The sequence below is a fragment of the Pristis pectinata genome, chromosome 5 (genome assembly GCF_009764475.1).
Source record: "Pristis pectinata isolate sPriPec2 chromosome 5, sPriPec2.1.pri, whole genome shotgun sequence".
NCBI classification, from domain to species: Eukaryota; Metazoa; Chordata; class Chondrichthyes; order Rhinopristiformes; family Pristidae; genus Pristis; species Pristis pectinata.
This window is the reverse complement of record NC_067409.1, coordinates 4,004,930-4,029,470: the sequence shown is the minus strand read 5'-3', so window position 1 is coordinate 4,029,470 and position 24,541 is coordinate 4,004,930. Positions and strand designations below refer to the sequence as shown.

At 45.6% G+C, this 24,541-nt stretch overlaps 1 protein-coding gene across 3 annotated transcripts in view; it reads left to right on the top strand.

Moving 5' to 3' along the window:
- LOC127570214 (mucin-2-like) overlaps positions 1 to 19,619 on the top strand; it is a 32,418-nt gene extending 12,799 nt beyond the window's left edge. Inside the window, exons 3-9 of one of the 3 annotated variants that reach the window (XM_052015502.1) lie at positions 1,112 to 1,654; positions 3,444 to 3,895; positions 4,013 to 4,685; positions 7,015 to 7,197; positions 11,399 to 11,608; positions 17,256 to 17,471; positions 19,097 to 19,619. In XM_052015502.1, coding sequence (XP_051871462.1) covers positions 1,112 to 1,654; positions 3,444 to 3,895; positions 4,013 to 4,685; positions 7,015 to 7,197; positions 11,399 to 11,608; positions 17,256 to 17,434 — 2,240 coding nt within the window. In that variant the 3' untranslated portion in view covers positions 17,435 to 17,471; positions 19,097 to 19,619. Of the gene's footprint in view, positions 1 to 1,111; positions 1,655 to 3,443; positions 4,686 to 7,014; positions 7,198 to 11,398; positions 11,609 to 17,255; positions 17,472 to 19,096 lie in introns of all 3 variants that reach the window. The other 2 variants (XM_052015501.1, XM_052015500.1) reach the window with 2 other exon arrangements.
- Positions 19,620 to 24,541: the final 4,922 nt, after the last annotated feature.

Here is a 24,541-nt window from a genome sequence, read left to right as displayed (position 1 = left end):
GCCACTGTTCTAACCTCCTCATGGGCATCACGGACTCCATGGACTCTGCCTTTACCTCTCGCTGCCTTGGTGTAGCAGCCAGCATAATCGAAGACCCCACCCACCCGGGTCATTCTCCCTTCTCTCCTCTTCCATCGGGTAGAAGATACAGGAGCCTGAGGGCACGTACCACCAGGCTTAAGGACAGCTTCTACCCCACTGTGATAAGACTATTGAACGGTTCCCTTATACGATGAGATGGACTCTGACCTCACGATCTACCTTGTTGTGACCTTGCACCTTATTGCACTGCACTTTCTCTGTAGCTGTGACACTTTACTCTGTACTGTTATTGTTTTTACCTGTACTACATCAATGCACTCTGTACTAACTCAATGTAACTGCACTGTGTAATGAATTGACCTGTACGATCGGTATGCAAGACAAGTTTTTCGCTGTACCTCGGTACAAGTGACAATAATAAACCAATACCAATACCAATGCCCTTCCCAAACCTCCCCTCCTCGCGTCCATCTGAGGCTTTGACTGCTCCTCCTTGTTAACCTGAGAACGAGTGGAATCGTGACGGAAGTGGCAGTGTGGTGTAGCGCTGCCTCACAGCCCTAGTGACCCTGGGTTCGATCCTGACTTCTGCATGGAGTTTGCACGTTCTCCATGTGACCGCGTGGGTTTCCCCCGGGTGCTCTGGTTTTCTCCCTGCATCCCAAAGACGTGCAGGTTGGTGGGTTAATCAGCTGCTGTAAATTGCCCCTCATGAGATGGTTAAGGTTTAAAAGGGGCAACTTATTCACGCAGAAGGTGGAGGGTATATAGAACGAGCTGCCAGAGTAAGTGGTTGAGGCAGATACAGTAACAACTACATGGACAGGTACATGGATAGGAAAGGTTTAGAGGGATATGGGCCAAATGCAGGCAAGTGGGACTGCTGTATGACTCAATGAGTGGGCATGGTGTAGGATTTGTGTAAATGGGTGCTTGACAGTCAGCGTGGACTTGGTGGACCTAAAGGCTTGTCTCCATGCACTTTATGACTCTCATTCGGACAGTGGGGAGGAAGAGGGACGTGTTCAGCATCTGTAATGTCTTTGGTCCTGTTGAATGTCTCTTGCAGCATCCTGCACACCGACTGAGATGTTCTGCAAGGGGAAAGAGATCGGAATCCATGCAGATCCCAACGACCCTGCAAGTTTCTACCAGTGCCTGGGGAATGCCACCATCTACAGCACCTGCCAGAGTAACCTCATCTTCGACATAGAGAGCCGCTGGTGTATCAGATTACCCACTTCATTACCACCACAGGTCAGAGCGGAAACCCAGACAGCTCCAGTAGCCACCTCGCAAGCTCCAGTAGCCACCACACGGGCTCTGGTTACCACCACACGGGCTCCGGTTACCACCTCGCGGGCTCCGGTTACCACCACACAGGTTCCAGTTACCACCACACGGGCTCCGGTTACCACCACACGGGCTCCGGTTACCACCTTGCGAGCTCCAGTTATCACCACACGGGCTCCGGTTACCACCTCGCGAGCTCCGGTTATCACCACACGGGCTCCGGTTACCACCTTGCGAGCTCCGGTTATCACCACACGGGTTCCGGTAGCCACCACACGGGCTCCAGTAGCCACCTTGCCGACTCCAACAGACCTCACAGGTAAGGTATGAAAATCCTAAGCAACCATATGGAGTTTATAATCAGTATCAAAGCAAAAGAACTTTTTTTTAATGCCTTGTCTTTATGTGTCTTGCTGCTTTGTGATGTCAAAGGTTGTAGGTAGACCAGGTCGTCTAAATGGTAAGCTTTCATCTATAATGCATTACTAGCTGCCTGTTCCTGCAGACAACAAGAAGATTGGGGGAGTTGTGGACAGTGTAGAGGGCTGTCAAAGGATACAGCAGGATACAGATCAGTTACAGATACAGGCAGAGAAATGGCAGATGGAGTTTAATCCGGGCAAGTGTGAGGTGCTGCACTTTGGGAGATCAGATGTAAGGGGAAAGTATACAGTTAATGGCAGGACCCATAACAGCGTTGAAGTACAGAGGGATTTTGGGGTGCAAGTCCATAGCTCATTGAAAGTGGCAACACAGGCAGATAGAGGGGTAAAGAAGGCATACAGTACGCTTGCATTCAATGGTCGGGGCACTGAGCATAAGAATCAGGAAGTCATGTTGCAAGCTGTATAAAGCTTTGGTTAAGTGGCAGTTGGAGCATTGTGTACAATTCTGGTCGCCCCACTACAGGAAGGGTGTGGGTGCAGAAGAAATTTACCAGGCTGCTGCATGGATTAGAGGGCATGAGCTACAAGGAGACGTTGGACAAACTTGGGTTATCTTCTCTGGAGTGGTGGAGGCTGAGGGGAGACTTGATAGAGGTTTATAAAATTATGAGAGGCATAGACAGAGTAGATAGTCAGAGTCTCTTTCCTAGGGTAGAAGTATCATATACTAGAGGATGTGCATTTAAGGTGAGAGGGGAAAGTTTTAAAGGAGATGTGCGGGGCAAGTTTTTTACACAGAGAGTGGTAGGTGCCTGGAACGGGCTGCCAGGGGTGGTGGAAGCAGATACGATAGTGGTGCTTTAGAAGCTTTTAGACAGGCACATGAATATGCAGGGAGTGGAGGGATGTGGATCACGTGCAGGCAGAAGGGATTAGTTTAATTTGGCATCGTGCTCGGTGCAGACAATGTGGGCTGAAGGGCCTGTTCCTGTGCTGTACTGTTCTAGGTTCTATCTGGGGTGGAACTGGAGTCACATATAGGCCAGACTGGGTAAGGATAGTAGATATCTTTACTGAAGTACATTAGCAAACCTGAAGGATTTCTACAATAATCAAATACATTTTGTGACCAAAATTTCTATTACAAATTCTAAATTATCGACTGAACTTTAAAGTCCATGGTGGGATTTGAACTCAGTTCTCTGGATTGTTAGTCCAGACCTCTGGGGTTACTGGTCCGATGACTTAAACAGTCTACCCCAAGTTAGCAAGGAGGGATGTGAATCAATTGGAAGGAATGGAATTTATAATCGAGTCACACAGCATGGAAACAGGCCCATCGCCCCAACCGGTCCATGCTGACCAAGATTCCCATCTAAGCCAGTCCCATTTGCCTGCATTTGGCCCATATCCCTCTAAACCTTTCCTATCCATGTACCTGTCCAAGTACCTTTTAAATATTGTCAAAGTACCTGCCCCAGCCTCTTCCTCTGGCAGCTCGATCCAGATACTGACCACCCACTGGGTGAAAAAGTTACCCCTTAGGTTCCTGTTAAATTCCTCCCCTCTCACCTTAAACCTATGCCCTTTAGTTCTTGATTGCCTAACCCTGGGGAAAAGACTGTGTGCATTCACCTTTCTGTGCCACTTACAGGCCTGATTATGTGCTGTGTGACTCTATGACTCGATGCACTTTGCTGATATTAACTGATTCTCTTGTAGAGAGAGTTCTCTTTTGCAGTGGGAAACCTAACGGATACTATGAAGACGTTGAGGACATCACCAGTTACTACTACTGTTGGTTCGGAGAGACGAAACACATCAAGTGTGCACCAAACCTAGTCTTCAGCATCCAGGTAGTTGCATGCATAATTCTGATCCCCACCCCCCGGCCAACACACACAGACACAGAGAGGACAACAAGTAGGCCACCAACAACTCCGGCTTCAACAGAGACTGTTGTGACAACAACAACACAGGAGATTCCCACAACAAGGAAACCTACAACAACAACACAGGAGGTTCCCACAACAAGGAAAATGACAACAACAACTCAGGAAATTCCCACAACAAGGAAAACTACTACAACACAGGAGATTCCCACAACAAGGGAAATTCCTACAACAACAACTCAAGTTCCCACAACAAGGAAAACTACAACAACAACACAGGAGGTTCCCACAACAAGGGAAATTCCTACAACTCAGGAGATTCCCACAACAAGGAAAATGACAACAACAACTCAGAAGGTTCCCACAACAAGGGAAACTACTACAACAACAACACAGGAGATTCCCACAACAAGGGAAATTCCTACAACAGCAACTCAAGTGGTTCCCACAACAAGGAAAACTACAACAACTCAGAAGATTCCCACAACAGAAATTCCTACAACAACAACACAGGAGGTTCCCACAACAAGGAAAACTACAACAACAACAACAACAACACAGGAGATTCCCACAACAAGGGAAATTCCTACAACAACAACACAGGAGATTCCCACAACAAGGAAACCTACAACAACAACAACAACACAGGAGATTCCCACAACAAGGGAAATTCCTACAAAAACAACACAGGAGATTCCCACAACAAGGGAAATTCCTACAACAGCAACTCAAGAGGTTCCCACAACAAGGAAAACTACAACAACAACTCAGGAGATTCCCACAACGGAAATTCCTACAACACAGGAGGTTCCCACAACAAGGAAAACTACAACAACAACAACACAGGAAATTCCCACAAGGAAACCTACAACAACAACAACAACAACAACAACACAGGAGATTCCCACAACAAGGAAAACTACAACCACAACACGGGAGATTCCCACGACAAGGAAAACTACAACAACAACACTGGGAAAGCCTGCAACAACACAGGAACCCCCTGCGGCGACAGGTGAGAGCAGTACGCCAGCAGTGGAGGATACTTCACAGGTCACAACAACCTCCGCAGGTAAAAGAAGAAAAAATTGGTTATCAGTGAATACAGGCCAAGCAATTACTCCACCTCCACTAGCCTTCTGAAGAAACGTGTCATGTATCACACAGATCATCCTAAAAGGCACTCCTGGATGATATTCCCCCAATCTCCACAGGACTGGCTAGCACAGAAGGCGACCATTCTCCTGGTTGCTGGTATCACAGCTCCTGGGGAGAGCTGTACAATTATCCCAGCTACCCACTCCATTTGGCCTTTTGAGTCCCTGTCAGCTCTTTCAAAGAGATTCCAGTTAGCACAGTCAGTGTTAACTCCACTCTTTCCTTAAATCCATATATTTTGTCCCATTTCATGTTGAAAGTTTTTCCACTGTTACTTATTTCTAACTAAATTGATTTTGGTGTAGACCCTTCTATCATTGGACTCTAAAATGACCAGCGCCCCGAACCATGTTCTTTTCCGTCCCTACCTCACTGTGCAGGCAACAGTATTCCTCTCTGTTACTGTCTCCCTCTTACAGCCCTGTGTGATGTCCTGTATGTCGATCACTAGCTTTATTTACTGCGCTGTGCTGCAAGCTTTTACACAATCTTCCAAATAAATGCTAGGTTGCTTTACATTTTCTCGCTATTCACTTCCCCCTGAGCATAGAACAGGACTTTCAGCCCACCAGGGCATGGTAGTGTAGCGGTAAATGTAACGCCTGCGACCCAGGTTCAAATCCGGCCGCCGCCTGTAAGGAGTTTGTACGTTCTCCACGTGTCTGCGTGGGTTTCCTCCGGGTGCTCCGGTTTCCTCCCATGTTCCAAAGACGTACGGGTTAGGAAGTTGTGGGCATGCCATGTTGGTGCCGGAAGCGTGGCGACACTTGCGGGCTGCCCCCCAGAGCACTCTACGTAAAAGGATGTATTTCACTGTGTGCTTCGACGTACATATGACAAATAAAGAAATCTTATCTTATGTCTGTGCCATGACGCCAAAATAAACTAAACCCATCTGTCTGCACATGATCCACATCCCTCCATTCCCTGTATGTTCATGCGCCTGTCTAAAAGCCTCTTAAACACCACTATCGTATCTGCTTCCACAACCACCGCTGGCAGCCCGTTCCAGGCACCGACCGCTCTCTGGGTAAAAAACTTCCCCTGCAAATCTCCTTTAAACTTTCCCCCTCTCACCTTCAGTGCACATTTTCTAGTACTTGACAAAAGACTGACTGTCTTACCCTATCTGTGCCTCTCATAATTTTATGAACTTCAATCAGGTCTCCCCTCAGCCTCTGATGCTCCAGAGTAAACAACCCAAGTTTGTCCAACCTCTCCTTATAGCTCACACCCTCTAATCCAGCAACACTACCTGTATTGCTACTTTCAGGGAGCTATGGACTTAGAACACAGCTTGGTTGGGCATCTTAGTTGGCATGAACCAGTTGGACCAAAGACCTGTTTCCGTGTTGTATGACTCTATGGCACTATGCCTATGACACTACCCCTGGCAGCTCATTCCAGGCACCCACCACTCTCTGAGAAAAAAAATTGCCCCGCACATCTCCTTTAAACTTTCTCCCTCTCACCTTAAATGCCTGTACTCTAATACTTGACATTCTTACCCCAGGAAAAAGATTTTGACTGTCTATCTTTGCCTCCAATAATTTTTTAAGCCTCTATCAGGTCCTCAGATTCTGACGTTCCAGAGAAAACAACCCAAGTCTGTCCAACCTCTCCTTATAGCTCATAGCCTCTAGATAAGACAAGATTTCTTTATTAGTCACACGTACATCGAAACACACAGTGAAATGCCTCTTTTTGCGCAGAGTGCTCTGGGTGCAGCCCACAAGTGTCGCCACGCTTCCGGCGCCAACAAAGCGTGCCCACAACTTGCTAACCCGTACGTCTTTTTGGAATGCGGGACGAAACCGGAGCACCCGGAGGAAACCCATGCAGACACGGGGAGAAAGTACAAACTTCTTACAGACAGCGGCCGGAATTGAACCTGGGTCACTAGCGCTGTAATAGTGTTACCCCAACTGCTACACTACTATGTCTGCCCAGGCAGCATCCTGGTGAACCTCTTCTGCACCCTCTCCAAAGCCTCCACGTCCTTCCTGTAATGGAGCGACCAGAACCGCACACAATAAATTGCAGACAATATTGCATTTTGCATTTTGGCTTAACTTACTTAACACTTGATCCCCTGATTCCCTCTCTCATCAAACCCTCATCACTTAGCCCAACAGTCCATGTACCATGTTCAAGAAAACTAATCTAGTTTGGTGCTTAAACCCCACAGCCTTTCTTTACAATGTGTCAGAATATCTTGAGCTGATGTTGTGATTGTCTTGTAGAGCCCAGCGCCTGGGATCCCAATTTCTGCCTTGAGAAAGACACTGGTATTTTTCCAGATCCTCTGGACAGGTCTAGCTTTTACCAGTGTTTTTTGGGACAAACATTCCACTTGCCGTGTCCTGAGAGCTTGGTTTTCAATCCGAAAACAGGAATATGTGATTGGCCAGAGGATATTCCAGAAGGTAAATAAAACTACCAATTCAAGTAGATTAATACCAAATTGATAAGGAGATTAGATCCTCATATGAAGTGGATGCACACTTACAAAGGAAACGTTTGCAGGTTTACAGAGGAAGACCATGGAAAAGCGGAGCCATTTGGATAGCTCTTTCAAATGACAGGCACAGATGTGAAAGGCTGAGTTATTGTACTTTACATTTTCTATACACTTTCACTGTTAACTCATGATAGCAGTAGAACCTGAAAAAGGAATGAACCATGTTATTCAACTGACTTATGTCATGCAGTTATAGAGAGATTGGTATTGGCATTGGTTTATTGTCACTTGTACCGAGGTACAGTGAAAAACTTGTCTTGCAAACCGATCGTACAGGTCAATTCATTGCACAGTGCAGTTACATTGGGTGAGTACAGAGTCCATTGATGTAGTACAGGTAAAAACAATAACAGTACAGAGTAAAGTGTCACAGCTACAGAGAAAGTGCAGTGCAATAAGGTCACAACAAGGTAGATCGTGAGGTCAGAGTCCATCTCATCGTATAAGGGAAACGTTCAATAGTCTTATCACAGTGGGGTAGAAGCTGTCCTTAAGTCTGGTGGTACGTGCCCTCAGGCCCAGCCCAGAAATAGGCACTTCAGCCTTCTGAGTCTGTGCGAACTATCAGGTACTTTTTTTTACACTAATCCCTCTCCCAGTCCATTTTATTCTCCCCACAATTTGTTTGTAGATTTATTGGGTCTGTCAAAGGCTAGGCGACTGGTTTACATCTGACAGCCCATAGGAGAACCTCCTGCAGTGTGGCAGCCTGCACTTGAAACAGGCGAGGACCAGTGTCCAAGTAAATTGAATAACTCATGCTGCAGATAAGGCTTCAAACTAAATGGGGGTGAGGGAGGAAGGTAAGTTCTGGTGAGGGGTAATTGATAAGTTAAATAGAAAGGATAAGGAGTTTCTGCAGGGGTGTGAGGTGGATAATCTCCTTCACCTCTGCCTTAAGGTGACCACAAACTGTTTCTTTCCCCTTTGCATAGACAGGGTGAATGCACACAGTCTTTTTCCCAGGGGAGGGGAACTAAAAAACTAGAGGGCATAGGTTTAAGGTGAGGGGTGAAAGATTTAAAAGGGATCTGAGGGGCAACTTCTTCACGCAGTGGGTGGTGGGTATATGGAACAAGCTGCTGGAGAAAGTGGTTGAGGCAGGTACAACCACAACGGTCAAAAGACATTTGAATAATTACATGGATAGGAGGGGTTTAGAGGATATGGGCCAAACGCGGGCAAATGGGACTAGTTTGGTGGGCACCATGGTCGGCATGGACGAGTTGGGACGAAGAGCTGTATTACTCTATGACTCCATGGAGATTCCAATCTGGAATGCTTTACATTTATGGCTAATTAGATCCCTGATCTCCTGGTCATCCTCATCAAACCTGTCGTGGTTCTTCTCGATAGAGGAGCGAAGAGTCTCTTCACAGGTGACAATCACCATGGACTTCCGGGCAGCCAGAAGCTATGATACTTTGGGGTTTCTCTGAGCTGAAGTTGCTGGTGGGGTACTGCTGTCTGAGAAAGAGTCAACTTTATGGGCTCCTTGAGAGCTTTGGGATTGACCTTCTTGTGGCAAAGTTTCCAATGATGCCTATGTTTGGGGCAGGTCAATTGGATCAGCGATCAATCTATTTGCTGACATGGTGCAGTTGACGTGGATATCTTTGTGGTCCCTTGATTGAGCTCCACGACAACAACAGAGCTGTCGTATTAACCAATATATCTATCTAATAGGACATCCTCAGTGAAAAGTGGTGTCAAACCAGGCTGCATCAAAGCCCCAACACTTTTCTCAATCTCTCTGGTCTCAATGTCGCATCTCATGTAAAACAAAGAATATGAAACAGAACAGCGCAGCAACAGGCCATTTGGCCCAAGATGTTGTGAACTAATTAAGCTAATGATGCCAAATTAAACTAATCCTTTCCTCCTGCACATGGTCCATATCCCTCCATGCTCCGCATTTTCATGTATCTAAGAACCTCTTGAACCCCTCTATTGTATCTGCCTCCACCACCACCCCTGGCAGCGCATTCCAAGCACCCACCACTCTCTGTGTAAAAAAACTTGCCCTGCACATCTCTTTTGAACTTTCCCACCCCTCACCTTAAATTCATACCCTCTAGTATTAGACATTTTGACCCTGGGAAAAAGAAACCGGCTGCCTACTCTATTGATGTACATGTGACTAATAAAGATGTCTTACCTTATATTATCCTATAACCCTATCAATTTCTGTCAGGTTTTCCCTCAGTCTCCACCACTCCAGAGAAAACAATCCAAGTTTGTTCAACTTCTCCTTATAGCTCATGCCTTCTAATCCAGGCAGCATCCTGGTGAACCTCTTCTGCACCCTCTCCAAAGCCTCCACATCCTTCCTGTAATGGGGCAAACAGAAATGAATGCAATAGTCCAGATGTGGCTCAATCAGAGCTTTATAAAGCTGCAACATAACTTCCTGACTCTTGAACTTAATACCTCTAATAATGAAGGCAAGCATGCCATACATCTTCTTCACCACCCTATCAACTTGTGCGGCCACTTTCAGGGAGATATGGACTTGGACCCTAAGATCCCTCTGCACATCAATGCTGTTAAGGGTCCTGTCGTTAACCATGTACTTTTCCTTTACATTTGATCTCCCAAAGTGCGACACCTCACACTTGCACAGATTAAACTCCATCTGCAATTTCTCCTCCCATAACTGCAACTCATCTATATCCAACTGTATCCTTTGGCAATCTTCCCTACTATCTACAATGCCACCAACCTTTCTGTCATCTGCAAACTTACTATCATCTATCTTTACATCCAAGTCATTTTAAATAGTATATATCACAAATAGCAGAGGTCCCAGTACAGATCCCTTCAACAAACTTCCCACAAGAGTGGAGCTAATCTTCGGAACTAATGGGAAGCTGTTCAACCTACACTCCAGAACCAAGGTCACCCAGACCTCAATAGTTGAGGTGCCCTTGAGCTGAGAGGCTGAGCTCCAAGCCATCTCTGGCACTTTCACTGAAGCATATGAGAGAATGGGCCTCACACTAACACCTGCAAGACAGATGTCCTTTACCAACCTGTCCCTCCAACAATAAAGTTTCAGAGAAAAACTCTGGAACTATAGACTAGCTCCCATATCTCGGGAGCCAACCTCTTGGCAAAGGCAGACATTGTGATGAAATCCTCCATCGCCTTCAGTGCACCTGCACAGCCTTTGGTTGATTGAGGAAAAGGGTGTTTGAAGATCAAGAGCTCAGACCTGGCACAAAACTCATGGTCTACTGGGCAACAGTGATTGCTGTCCAGTAGACCATGTGTATGTTCCTGAGACCTGGACTACCTACAGTGGACATCTGAAGTCATTGAAATGACAGTGTCTCCACAAAATCATCCAAATTCACTGGAAGGACAAGCAAACCAACATCAATCTTCTCTCTCAGGCCAATATCCCCTGTATTAAGGCTCCAGTTCCACTCACTCAGTTCCTGTGAGCAGCCCACGTTGTTTTCATGCTCAACATCATGCTCCCAAAACACACAATCTATTCTGAACTCTGCCTTGGGAAGAGATTGGCAAAAGGACAGAGGGAAAGATTCAAGGATATGCTCAGAGCCTCCCTGAAGAAATGCAGCAGCCCCACAAGTTCCTGGGAATCTCTGGCCGCAGACCACTCAAAGCAGAGAAGGGACGTTGGGGATGGAGTTGAAATCCTCGTCCATCAACTGGGAGCACGCAGATTCTCCGCAGAAGAGGCAGGAGGAATGCACCACCTCACAGACTGCCCATTCTGCCTGCTGCCACTGACCCCACCTGTGGTAAAGTCTGCAGTGCCCACATTGACTCCGTTAGTCACCTCAGAACCCACAAAACCAGAGTGGAAGCAAATCACCCCCTTGCTCACCAGCTGAACTTTTCAGCCTGCCCTGCGGCCTTTGTGACAACCTCTGGCAGGCCAAACTGAATCGATCTACTCTCTCTGATGCCAACCCTTGAGGTGTGAAAGTGAACAAGATGAGGTTGGATAGTGATCATGAACGAGAATGAATGGGGCCGATCAGCCACCATTTGAGTTCCAATTTATATCTTGAAATGTAACTTCTGACCCCATGCAGCTCCTTGCTGACATTGTGATTCTGTTTTTGCAAATACAGATACATTTAATTCAACGTTTTGCAAAGAGAAAGTTGATAGGAACTACGCTGACCCACTGAATGCCTCCATGTTCTACCAGTGTGTGGCAGGGAAAGCTCACCATGTGGCATGCCAGGCAAGTTTGGTTTATGACCCAATGGCGAATGCTTGTGTCTGGCCGTACAGCACCCCAACAACGGCGCTGCCTCAGATATCGACAACTGTGCCAGGTAACTGGGGGAGACGGGCGTGGGGTTGGAAATACTGAAACTGTTCAATCATCTCGTTAACAATCTCAATAACAAGTGAACCTGTCAGAGGCAAGCACAAAATGTCACAAATCTTAATCCTGCAATTTCGTCTATTTTGATCCCTTATTTAATTGGTAATTGGTTTATTATTGTCACACGTACCGAGATACAGTGAAAAGCTTTTCCTTGCATGCCATCCAGACAGATCATCCTGTACAGAAGTATATCAAGACTACAAAAGGAAAACAGAATGCAGAATATAGTGTTACAGTTACAGAGAAAGTGCAGTGCAGACAGACATGAGGTAGTAATGTGGGAATTAATTTTTTTTGGCGCTCCTCACACCCCTGTATCTATCAATGGTGCTGAGATGGAGATGGTTGAGGGCTTCAAGTTCTTAAGTGTAAACATCACCAATAACTTGTCCTGGTCCAACCATGTAGATGCCACGGCCAATAAAGCTCACCAGCGCCTCTACTTCCTCAGAAAGCTAAGGAAATTCGGCATGTCCCCATTGACCCTCACCAATTTTTATAGAAGCATCATAGAAAGCATCTTATCCGGATGCATCACGGCTTGGTATGGCAACTGCTTTGCCCAAGACTGCAAGAAACCGCAGAGAGTTGTGGACACAGCCCAGCACATCACAGAAACCAGCCTCCCCTCCGTGGATTCTGTCTGCACTTCCTGATGCTTCGGGATAGCAGCCAACACATTCAAAGACCCCACCCACCCTGATCATTCTCTCTTCTCCCCTCTTCCACCAGGTAGAAGATACAAAAGCTTGAAAACATGTATTATGAGGCACGAGGACAGCTTCTATCCCACTGTTATAAGTCTCTTGAAGGGACTTCTTGTACAATAAAGATGAACTCTTGACCTCACAATCTACCTCATTATGCCCTTGCACCTTATTGTCTACCTGCACTGCACTTTCTCTGTAGCTGTAACACTTCATTCTGCATTCTGTTATTGTTTTCCCTTGTACTACCTTGATGCACTGATGTGATGAAATGATCTGTATGGATGGCACGCAAAACAAAGCTTTTCACTGTACCTCGGTACATGTGACAATAGTAAACCAATTACCGCTTAAACAATTACCTCACCTTCACTGAACTCCTCAGCCATCGCTTGCATAACAGACACTCTCCACATTGTCACTCTAATTAGAGAGAACGTAAGGAATAAGAACAGGATATTCGGTTCCTCATACCTGCTCTGCCATTGAATGGCTGTTCTGACCTTGGCCTCAGGTCCAGTTTCCCGCCTGTTGCCCAGGCTCCTATATAGACCAACCTACTGCATTGAAGGCATCCCAGTGATTCAGCCTCCAAAGCTCTCTGAGGTAGAGGATTCTAAAAATGGAAGAGAAGCCTTAGATTGGTGACTCCTCATTCTGAAACTATGCCCCTTAGTTCTCAATGCTCCCCTTAGGGGAAAAAGTCCTCACAGTATCTAGCTCATAGAGTCATAGGGCAATACAGCCAGGATAAAGGCCCTTCGGCCCAACAAATCCATGCCGACCCATCTAGTTCCAATTTCCTGCATTCGACCCAAATTCCTCTAAGCCCCGCCCCTCCGTCTACCTATCCAAGTGCTTCTTAAATGACACTGTTGTACCTGCCTCACCCACTTCCTCTGGCAGCTCGTTCCATACACTCACCACCCTCTGCGTGAAAAAATTGCCCCTCTTAAATCTTTCCCTCCTCACCCTAAACCTATGCCCCCTAGTTTTGGACTCCCTACCCTGGGGAAAAGACTGTTACCGTCCACCTTATCTATTGCCCCTCATGATTTTATAAACTTCAATAAGGTCACCCCTCATTCTCTTATGCACCAAGGAATAAAGACCCAGCCTGGCCAACCTCTCCCTATAACCCAGGCCCTCGAGTCCCGGCACATCCTGGTAAATTTTTTCTGCGCTCTTTCCAGCTTAACCATATCTCTCCTATAACAGGGTGACCAAAACTGAACACAGTGCTCCAAGTGCGGCCTCACCAACGACTTATACAACTGGAATGCAATGTCCCAACTCCTGTACTCAATGCCCTGACTGATGAGTTCCTTCTACAACCAAAATTACCAGTTTAATTTCACTCGATCAGACATCTAATTTGAATGTTGGAATTTGGATATATGGCATTTGCTCCCTATGTTCTCCAAAGCTGTGCAAAGGTCTGCTGTTAGCAATTCAATCACACCTATGGTTCAATCTACTTTTATCCCTTTCTCTCGCCAGCTGGAGGCGCCAGTGACCATGGCCGCACTGCCTCTCTACTCCTGCACTTGCAATGAAAGCCAATGCTCATTGTTTGCTGCTGTGCTGTATGCGGGCAAGCAGACAACTCCCTTTGCTGATTTGGAATTTGCAGAGTCAAACAGGCTCTTCAGCCTGACTCGTCCATGCCAACCAAGATGCCTATCTGACCAGTCCCATTTGCCCACCTTTGGTCCATATCCCTCTGAACCTTTCCTGTTCATGAACCTGTCGAAATGTCTTTTCAACGTCGTAATTGTACCCCCCCACCACGTCCTCTGGCAGCTTTTTCCATATCCCCACCATCCTCTGTGTGGAAAAGTTGTCCCTCAGATCCCCCTTAAATCTTTCCCCTCTCACTTTAATTCTATGACCTCTGGTTAAAGACTCCCCTAACCTGGGAAATGGACAGTGATTATCTACCCTATCTACACCCCTCATGATTTTATAAACCTCTATCAGGTCACCCCTCAGCCTCCTTCGCCCCAGGGAAAACAGTCTCAGCCTATTCAGTCTCTCATAACTCAGTCCCTCCAGTCCAGGCAACGTCCTTATGAATCTTTTCAAAGAGCATAGAACAGTACAGCACAGAACAGTACAGCACAGAACAGGCCCTTCGGCCCACAATGTTGTGCCGACATAGCTAATCCCTCCTACCTACAGAATGCCCATATCCCCCCATTTTCCTCTCATTCGTGTGCCCATCCAAGCCCCTCTTAAAAAGCCCCCATTGAATTTGCCTCCACCACCCTATCAGGCAACGAATTCCAGGCATCTCTCAGTAAAAAACATACCTCTCATGTTTGTTCTGAACCTACCCCCTCTCACCTTAAATGCATGCCCTCTGGTATGGGATCTCTCAATAATGGGAAAAAGATATTGCTTGTTCACCCTATCTGTGCCCCTCATAATTTTATACACTTCCAACAGATCACCCCTCAGCCTCCGTCGCTCCAGAGAAAAGAGCCCAAGTTGGTCCAGCCTCTCCTGATAGCACGTGCCCTCTAATCCAGGCAGCATCCTGGTAAACCTCCTCTGCACCCTCTCTAAAGCCTCGACATCCTTCCTATAGCGAGGTGACCAGAATTGCATACAATTCTCTAAATGCGGCCTAACCAGAGTTCTATAGAGATGCATCATAACTTCTTGACTCCTATACTCAATACCTCAATACCTTTTGGACCCCTCCCCAGCTTAATCATTCCCTTCCTGTAATGCAGCAACCAGAACTGCACACAATACTCCAAGTGCAGCCTAACCAACGATTTGTACAACTGTAACATGACATCCCAACTCCTGAACTCAGTTCTGCAGCTGATGAAGGCAAGCATGCCATAAGCCCAAGCATCACCACCTCTGTACCTGTGTCGCCACTTTCAGGGAACTATGTACTTGTTCAACAGCACTCCCCAGAACCTTGCCACGCGCTGTGTATGTCCTGGCCTGGTTTAACTTCTAAAAATGCATCACATCACACTTGTCTGAGTTAAGCTCCATCTGCCGTTCCCTTCCCCACTTTCCCAGGTGATTTAGATCCTGTTGTAACCTTAGACAACCTTCTCCACCAGTTTTGGTGTCTTCTGTATACTTACTCATCGTGCCATCTATGTTCTCATCCAAATCATTATTATCTATGACAAACAATAACGGAGCCAGCACCAACACCTGCAGCACACCACTGGTCACAGGTCTCCAGTCTGAAAAGCAACCTTCCCTTACTATCCTCTGCCTCCTATCACCAAGCCAATGTTGTATCCAATTTTCTATCTCACCCTGGACCCCATGGATTTTAACCTTACAGACCAGTCTCCCCTGTGGGACTTTGTTAAAGGTCTTACTGAAGTCCACGTAGACAACATTCACTGCACCGCCTTCGTCAATCCTCTTGGTCACCTGCTCAAAAACTCTATCAAATTTGTGAGACGAGATCTCCCATGCACAAAGCCATGCTGACTATTCCTAATCAGTCCTTGCCTTTCCAAATGCAAATAAATCCTGCCCCTCAAAATCCCCCCAGTAACTTTCCCACCACTGATGTTAGGCTCACTGGCCTGTAGTTCCCTGGATTGTCCTGCAGCCCTTCTTAAATAAAGGCACAATGTTAGCCACTCTCCAGTCTTCCGGTACCTCACCTGTGGCTAAAGAAGGTACAAGAATCTCCACCAGGGCCCCAGGAATCTCCCCTCTTGCTTCCCACAACATCCTAGGGCACACTTGGTTAGGTCCTGGGGATTTATCCACCGTTATGCACTTTATGGCCAAAACCTCCTCCTCGATATGCTTCAGGACATCACTATTCTCTTCCCTGAACTCTTGCTTCTATGTCCTTCCCCACAGTGATTACAGATGAGAAGTATTCATTTAAGACCTCGCCCATCTCCTGTGGCTCCACACATGGACCACACTGATCCTTAAGTGGAACTACTCTCTCCCAAGTTATCCTTTTGCTCTTAATATACTCATAGAATATTTTAAGATTCTCATTTAGCTTATAGAGTCGAAGTGTCGTAGAGTAATGCAGCACAGAAAACAGGCCCTTTGGCCCAACTCACCCATGCCGACCAAGTTTCCCAACTGAACTGGTCCCATTTGCCTGCGTTTGGCCCATATCCCTCAAAACCTTTCATACTCATGTACTGTCCAAGCGTCTTTTAAACATTGTAATTGTACCCGCATCTGCCACTTTCTCTGGCAGCTCGTTCCACGTACCCACCACCCTCCGTGTGAAAAAGTTGTTCTTCAGGTCCTTTTTAAATCCTTCCCCTCTCACTTTAAACCTGTGCCCTCTAGTTTTAGACTCCTCTCCCCTGGGGGAAAAGATTGTTGCTATTCACCTTATTTATGCCCCTCATAAACCTCTATAAGATCACCATCTCAGCCTCCCACGCTCAAGGGAAAAAAGTCCTGGCCTTTTCAGTCTCGCCTTGTAACTCAAGCCCTCCAGTCCCAATAACATCCTGATGAGACTTTTGTACCCTTTCCAGCGTAATAGAACATAGAACATAGAACAATTACAGCACAATTCAGGCCCTTCGGCCCACAAAGCTGTGCCGAACATGTCCCTACCCTAGAAATTACTAGGCTTTGACATCCTTCCTGTAGCAGGGCGACCAGAACTGCACTCAGTACTCCAAATGTGCCCTTACCATGGAACGTCTTGTACAGCTGTAACAGATCTACCAGGTATATCTCATGGCATCTTTTTTCCCCTCCTAGTTTCCTTCTTAAGTATACCCTTATATTCCTTTAGGGTCTCGCTTGATTTCATCTGGGAATGCAGATCACAGAGGGTTTCGTTCCTGAATATTCAGCTTACCCCTGACAGACTTGCCTTTGTCCAGGCGTGACATTGTGACTTTCTTGCAGGGACCACCACCAGGAGGCCCAACATCTGCTGTGGGAGAGAAGACGGGATATATCCAGACCCAAAGGATGAGTCAGGTTTCTTTCAGTGTGCGGCAGAAATAACGTTCTACATGTCATGCCCGGGTGGATTGGTTTTCAACACAACCCTGAATCTGTGTCAACGTCCATCAGGTGGCTAAAAATAGCAGGAGGGAACATATTAACTCTCCGGGACAGGTTAGTGCCTCATCTCCTCTATAATTAAACTATTATGTGGAGATTGTTTAACTGGTGGAAATTGGGTAGGATCCAAAACTGTAATCTGAAGCTCCTAACCAGGAAATGGACCTTACAGAGAGGTTGCAGGGTCCATATTGAGTCCAGTAGTATCACTTACATCTCTGACCTAGAAGGTTTTAGATTCAAGCAACACCTCAGAGCCCTGAGTTGACAATTATGACAAACACCCTTTGGAGTGAACTCTGGACTCTTGGAGCTATCACCTTTTGGAGGACGCACATGAAGGATCTACCCTTCCTCATAGATAGACCTTATGGTGAATGCAATATTACAAAAACAAAACAGCAATCTGGGGACACAAAAGACCGCAGATGCTGGAATCTGGAGCATCACAAAAGGCTCTGGAGGAACTCAGCGGGTCAGGCAGTATCTATGGAGGGAGATGGACGGTCAACGTTTCGGGTCGAGACCCTTCATTGAGCAATCTGGGTGTTGCAGAAATGATATCTGGAAAACAAAATGGAAGGACAAACTCCAAGGCGGAGTACAAAGTTAATGGCAAGATTCTGGGTAGTGTGGAGGAGCAGAGGGATCTGCGGGTCCATATCCACAGATCACTGAAAGTTGCCTCACAGGTGGATAGGGTAGTTAAGAAAGCTTATGGGATGTTAGCTTTCATAAGTCGTAGGATAGAGTTTAAGAGCTGCGAGGTAATTATGCAGCTCTACAAAACTCTGGTTAGACCACACTTGGAGTACTGTGTCCAGTTCTGGTCGCCTCATTATAGGAAGGATGTGGAAGCGTTGGAAAGGGTGCAGAGGAGATTTACCAGGATGCTGCCTGGTTTAGAGAGTATGCATTATGAGGAGAGACTAAGGGAGCTCGGGCTTTACTCTTTGGAGAGAAGGAGGATGAGAGGAGACAAATTAGAGGTGTACAGAATATTAAGAGGAATAGATAGAGTGGACAGCCAGCACCTCTTTCCCAGGGTACCAATGCTCAATACAAAAGGGCATGGCTTTAAAGTAGTGGGTGGGAAGTTCAAGGGAGATATCAGAGGAAGGTTTTTTACCCAGAGAGTGGTTGGGGCATGGAATGCGCTGCCTGGGGCGGTGGTGGAGGCAGGTACATTGGTCAAATTCAAGAGATTGCTAGATAAGCATATGGAGGAATTTAAAATAGGGGGATGTATGGGAGGAAGGGGTTAGATAGACTTAGGCGTGGTTTAAAGGTCGGCACAACATTGTGGGCTGAAGGGCCTGTATTATGCTGTACTGTCTTATGATTCTTCTATGAATTAGCAGAGACATAGAGTCATACAGCACAGAAATAGTCCTTCAACCCACCATGTCTGTGCTGACCCTCTGTACTAATATCATTTGTCAGCACTTGTTCCATAGCCGATGCCGTGGTGATTCAAATGCTTGTCCAGATACTTCTTAAGAGTGTTGAGAATACTTGCCTCCACTACCCACTCAGACAGAGGAGAAAATAAAGCTGGGACTATGTGGCACTTCAAATAACTGTACATCAAATTTGGTGCTCTTGCAGTCTGAAGTTGGATTCCCCTTGCTTTGTGAGGTATCTGATGGTAGGTTAACGATGTTGTGGTTCTCTTGCAGGGTCCTGCACTGTGACTAGTCTTCTGCAGTTGGAAATTTGACAGCCACATCCAAATCCAACCTCCTTCTTCTTCTGCAGCTTGTTAGGGATATTGCTGATATCATAGAGTGTTCCACCCTGCTGCATGTCTCTTCAGCGATGAAGGAAGTCCCTTTGGCAATAGATTTTATGGAACTCTCTGGCGTTGTGATTATACAGATCATTCTGCTTCTAACTGGGTCTGAATTTCGGGTGTCTCGATGTATTGGGTCTGAAATGTGGATCTAAATCTCAACAAATCCTTAGAGAGTGTCTAACCGGATGGATAATTATCCAACCCTTTGAGGTTGCCGCTGTAAACGGCACTTCTGTTGATAAGCCTTCCGTTTGGGGAAATTTTCTTGTACTTCCAACTGCCTTGTGCTGTGCAACACACTGGGGGAACTGTAATCAGCCACAGTAAATGAAGGTGTGTCTCTCTTTGATTAGAAACCAATTAATCTGCTAATTATATTCAAATAAAAGATCATTTATTGAACAGTGTGGCATGATGTGGTTTATCTCAACTCAAGAAACATTTTGCTGAAGCACAACATCAAGCAGCAGGCCAACATCTGAGGTATCCAATGGCCTCAAGTTATATCCACAGGGTGCAATGCCTCACCTCTCCCATTGACACTGGATATCTCCACAAGGCGATGAAATCTTTTTAAGCCGTCCTTCAGAATTAGTCATAGAGTTAGACAGCACAGAGACAGGCTCCTCAGCCCAACTCGTCCATGCTGACCAAGGTGCCTACCTGAGCTCGTCCCATTTGCCCGCGTTTGGCCCATATCCCTCCTATCCATGTACCGCCCCAAACGTCTTTTAAATGTTGTAATTGTACCCGCCTCTACCACCTCCTCTGGCAGCTCGTTCCATATACCCACCACCCTCTTGTGTGAAGAAGTTTTCCCTCTCATCTGAAACCTATACCCTCTAGTCTTGCACTCACCTAACCTGGGAAAAAGACTCTATCTGGTGTTACGGACTCAGTGAAAGTCCCTTTAAGATAGAGAGTGTGTGTGTATGTGTGTGTGGGGCGTGCTTACGTCAATAGAAGATAAAGGACGTAATGACGTTGTTGAAGAGGTCAGAAGAAGAAGAAGAGAGAGAGAGAAGGGAGAGAGACACCAGCCTGCTTGTTTTTCTCTATCGATGGATGAGAAACAATAACTGTGTTTACCACTGAAATCCATGTATGGAAAAGTTGGAAGTAATCCGGTGGAGTTCACTTTGTTGCTGACCTGTAGAAGGAAACAGGTATTTGTGTGTGGACGACCACGGTTCGGATGCTTTTCGGGGTGAGGAAGTCACTACCGAGTAAACACTGAAGAGTCGTTTGGGTTCCATCGTGGAACATTTGGATTTCGTATGTACTCTCTCTATGTTTTTCTACATCTACATCTTATCTTCAGACAACGGTGGTTGTTGAAGAAGCCCTTGCTCATATTTCACCTTATGGCTTGCGGAACTGAACTTTAAGAACCATTCAGGAACTGGGAGTTTTGGACTTTGTCACACACACACACGAAGAGTTTAGTTTTGGGGTTAACGTTCGAGGTTTAACATTTTTTGAATTCTAACATACTAACATTTTTACTTTTATTTTACGTATTATCATAAGTAGTGATTAATAAAATAGTTTTTAACACTAAATCATGCTCAGTGTGTTTCTTTTGTTGCTGGTTTGTGACAAAATTGGGGGCTCGTCCGGGATAGTTCCCAAGGTTAACGAGTGTCGTCTGGGATTGTACCCCAGATTGACGAGATTTGTTCGAGATTCAATCCAAAGATTTTTGAGGGAGGTCTGATAAATTCTTTTTAATTGGCTTGTGTGTGTGGAAACCAGCAGCAATGGATATTAAGGCATTTTTGGAGTCACCAACCCTAAAGGGATTGGAGGTGGCGAAAAAGGATGATTTGATAAAGATTGCTACAAGGCTAAACCTTACAGAAGTAAAGCAGTCTATGAGAAAGGCAGATATTCAGAGACTGATAGCTGGCCATTATGTGGAAAAGAAGGTGTTTGAGAAGGAAGTGTTAAAACAGTTTCCTGGCAGTGAAATAGCAATTTCTGAGGCACAGGTGCAGCTGGCAAAGATAGAAGCTGAACGAGAACAAACCCAGTTAAAGATAGAGGCTGAACGAGAGCAAAAGAGATTAGATGCCGAACAAAAGAGATTAGAGGCTGAACGAGAGCAAACCCAGTTAAAGATAGAGGCCGAACAAAAGCTAACTCAGATGAAGATAGAGGCTGATCTAGCAATGAAGCAGATGGAGCTGGATAACGAGGAGAAAAAGAGGCAGCATGAGTTACAAATGAAGCGTAGGAGTTCGGAATCTGATTCTGATGATGATTTTTCAGCCAGCAGGGAGGTTCGATTAGTCCCTCCGTTTGAAGAAGATCAGGTTGATCAGTATTTCCAACATTTTGAAAAGGTTGCTGTGAGTTCAAACTGGCCAAGGAAAGGATGGGCTCTTATGGTACAGAGTGTGATTAAAGGTAAAGCTCAAAAAGCTTATTCTGCTTTGTCTGTTGAGGATGCAGCTGATTATACCAAGGTAAAACAAGCTATATTGAAGGCCTATGAATTGGTCCCTGAGGCTTATAGACAAAAATTCAGAGACTTGAGGAAATCTGCAGATCAGACTTATATGGAATTTGCCAATGGAAAGAGAATATGTTTTGAACGATGGTGCCTGGCTAAAAATGTAGATGGGGATTACGATAAATTGACAGAATTGATACTGGTGGAAGACTTTAAAAGATGTGTTCCAGCTGAATTAACAACATATTTAAATGAAAAGGCAGTGGAAACTTTACAAGAAACTGCTAGGTTGGCAGATGATTATGCTTTAACCCATAAATCCAAATGGGGACAACCTAAAACCTTTCAAAGGAGTTACAAAGACAATCCAGGGAAACCAGAGATTAAATTAGGAGGTAATCAAAAAGGAAAAGATGAAAAGAAGCCAGGGCTGGAGAAACCTGTTGAGCGTACTTGTTATTACTGTAGGAAACCTGGCCACGTGATATCTAATTGTGCCCTTTTGAAGAAAAAGAAGGAAGCTGGGCCCAATGCTTGCTTTCAGGCAATTAAAAATCAAAAAGGTTTAGGAGATGCTGTTAAAGATCAGTCCTTGCAAGAGGTAAAAGCGGAAAAGTTGGAGGAGGTGAGAAAAGAATTCCGTTCGTATGTATCAGAGGGTTTTGTTTCACTGAATGATGAGTCACCCCAGGTGCCAGTGAAAATTCTTAGAGATACTGGGGCTAGTCAATCTCTCTTGCTGGACAGTGTTTTAAATTTTGGTGAAGAAAGTGACACTGGTGAAGTAAATCTAGTACGAGGCGTTACAGGTGAGACCATGTCTGTCCCTTTTCACAGGGTGATTTTAAAGTCAAAGTTCGTAGAAGGACCAGTCGAGATAGGGATAAGACCTAGTTTGCCAGTGGAAGGAGTTTCTTTGTTATTGGGAAATGACCTTGCAAATGGAGAAAGTGATCCTGTGGTACGGTTAACAACCAAACCAAGGATTGATGAGTCTGAGGATGATTCAGATGTTTACCCATCATGTGCGGTGACTCGAGCTAGAGCTAGAGAATTAGCCAAGACAGACAGTCCGGTGCAGTCTGATGTGGTTCCTTGTGACAGTCCTAAACAGGAAGAAAATTTTGATGCCTTATCTGAGACTTTTCTGTCTTCACTGGAGGATCAACATCCTTATAGTGAGCCTGAATTTAAAGATTTGTCTTTGTCGAGGAAGGATTTTATGGTGGAACAGACAAAGGACCCTGAGGTGACAGAATTGAAAGAAAAAGCTCTCTCATGTGAGGAGATTGAGAAAGTGCCAACTGGATACTATGTCAAAAATGGAGTGTTAATGAGGAAATGGAGACCTCCTCATGTTCCTGTTACTGAGGAATGGGAAGTTATTCATCAGGTTGTTGTTCCAAAAGTTTATAGGGATGAGATTTTAAACCTGGCCCATAGTATGCCTTTGGGTGGTCATTTTGGTGTGAATAAAACTGTGGGGAAGATCTTGAAACAATTCTATTGGCCTGGTTTGAGAAAAGATGTGGTGATGTTTTGTCGAACCTGCCACACATGTCAGATGGTAGGTAAACCAAATCAAAAACCCCCTGTGGCTCCTTTGAAACCAATTCCTGCTTTTGGTGAACCCTTTTCGAAGGTGATTGTGGACTGTGTTGGCCCCTTACCAAAGTCTAAGACTGGAAATCAGTATTTGTTAACCATCATGTGTGCCACTTCTAGATTTCCAGAGGCAATACCCCTTAGAAATATTAAGGCCAAGACGGTGTCAAAGGCTCTTGTAAATTTTTTTACCTTGTTTGGTTTGCCAAAAGAAATCCAATCTGATCAAGGTAGTAATTTTATGTCAAAAATTTTTCATCCCAGGAGCTTCCATCCCAGCTCCTCGGATTCACAGTTGGCTAATGAAGCCAATTTGGGATCTACAGACAGCACACAAAACACTGGAGGAATCCTCCAGCATTCCAGGAACACTCCAGGTTCCAGCATCTGCAGTCTCTTGTGTCTCTTTGGGATCTACAGACTCTGCTGCTGGTAGGACAGGGGAGTGGGTAACTAGGGAGGTGGTACATTCCTTCCCACCAATTAACTGGGGTTCTGTGTGCTCCCAGTGAATGGAATTTGTGCCCAGTGCCTTCTTATAACATAGATAGAACATGGAACAGTACAGCACAGGAACAGGCCCTTCAGCCCACGATGCCTGTGCCAAACACAGATTAAATTAAATACCTTCTACCTGTACATGATCCATATTCCTCCATTCCCTGCATATTCATTTGTCTAACAGCCTCCTAAATGCCACTATCACACCTGCCTCCACCACCCCTGGCAGCCCGTTCCAGGCACCCACCGCTCTCTGTGTGAAAAAACTTGCCCCGCACATCTCCTTCAAACTTTCCCCCTCACCTTAAATGTATGTCCTCTAGTATTTAACATTTTTATCCTGGGAAGATGATTCTGACTGACTACCCTATCTGTGCCTCTCATAAACTTATAAACTTTTATCGGGTCTCCCCTCAATCTCCGACACTCCAGGGAAAACAACCCAAGTTTGAATGTTGGATGCTCCTTCTCCATTTTCAGCAGTCTCGGGCCAGGGATTCCAACAAATTGGTGAGGATGTTGCAATTTTTCAAGGAGATTCTGAGAACATCTTTGAAGTATATTCTTAGTCCTGGTAATTTCTTGCAATTTTGGAGTTCAGATTGGTGTCATGTTTGTACACAATGTGCCTGGTCCATTGGGGTAACCGAGTCCTCAATAATGGCAGTGTTGTTCTGGGGAAGGTCTCTGAAATTTGCTTATCCTGCCAGTGGATTTGGAGGAACTTGTGGTACAGGGCTGTTGGTACCTCTCCAACGTTCACAGATA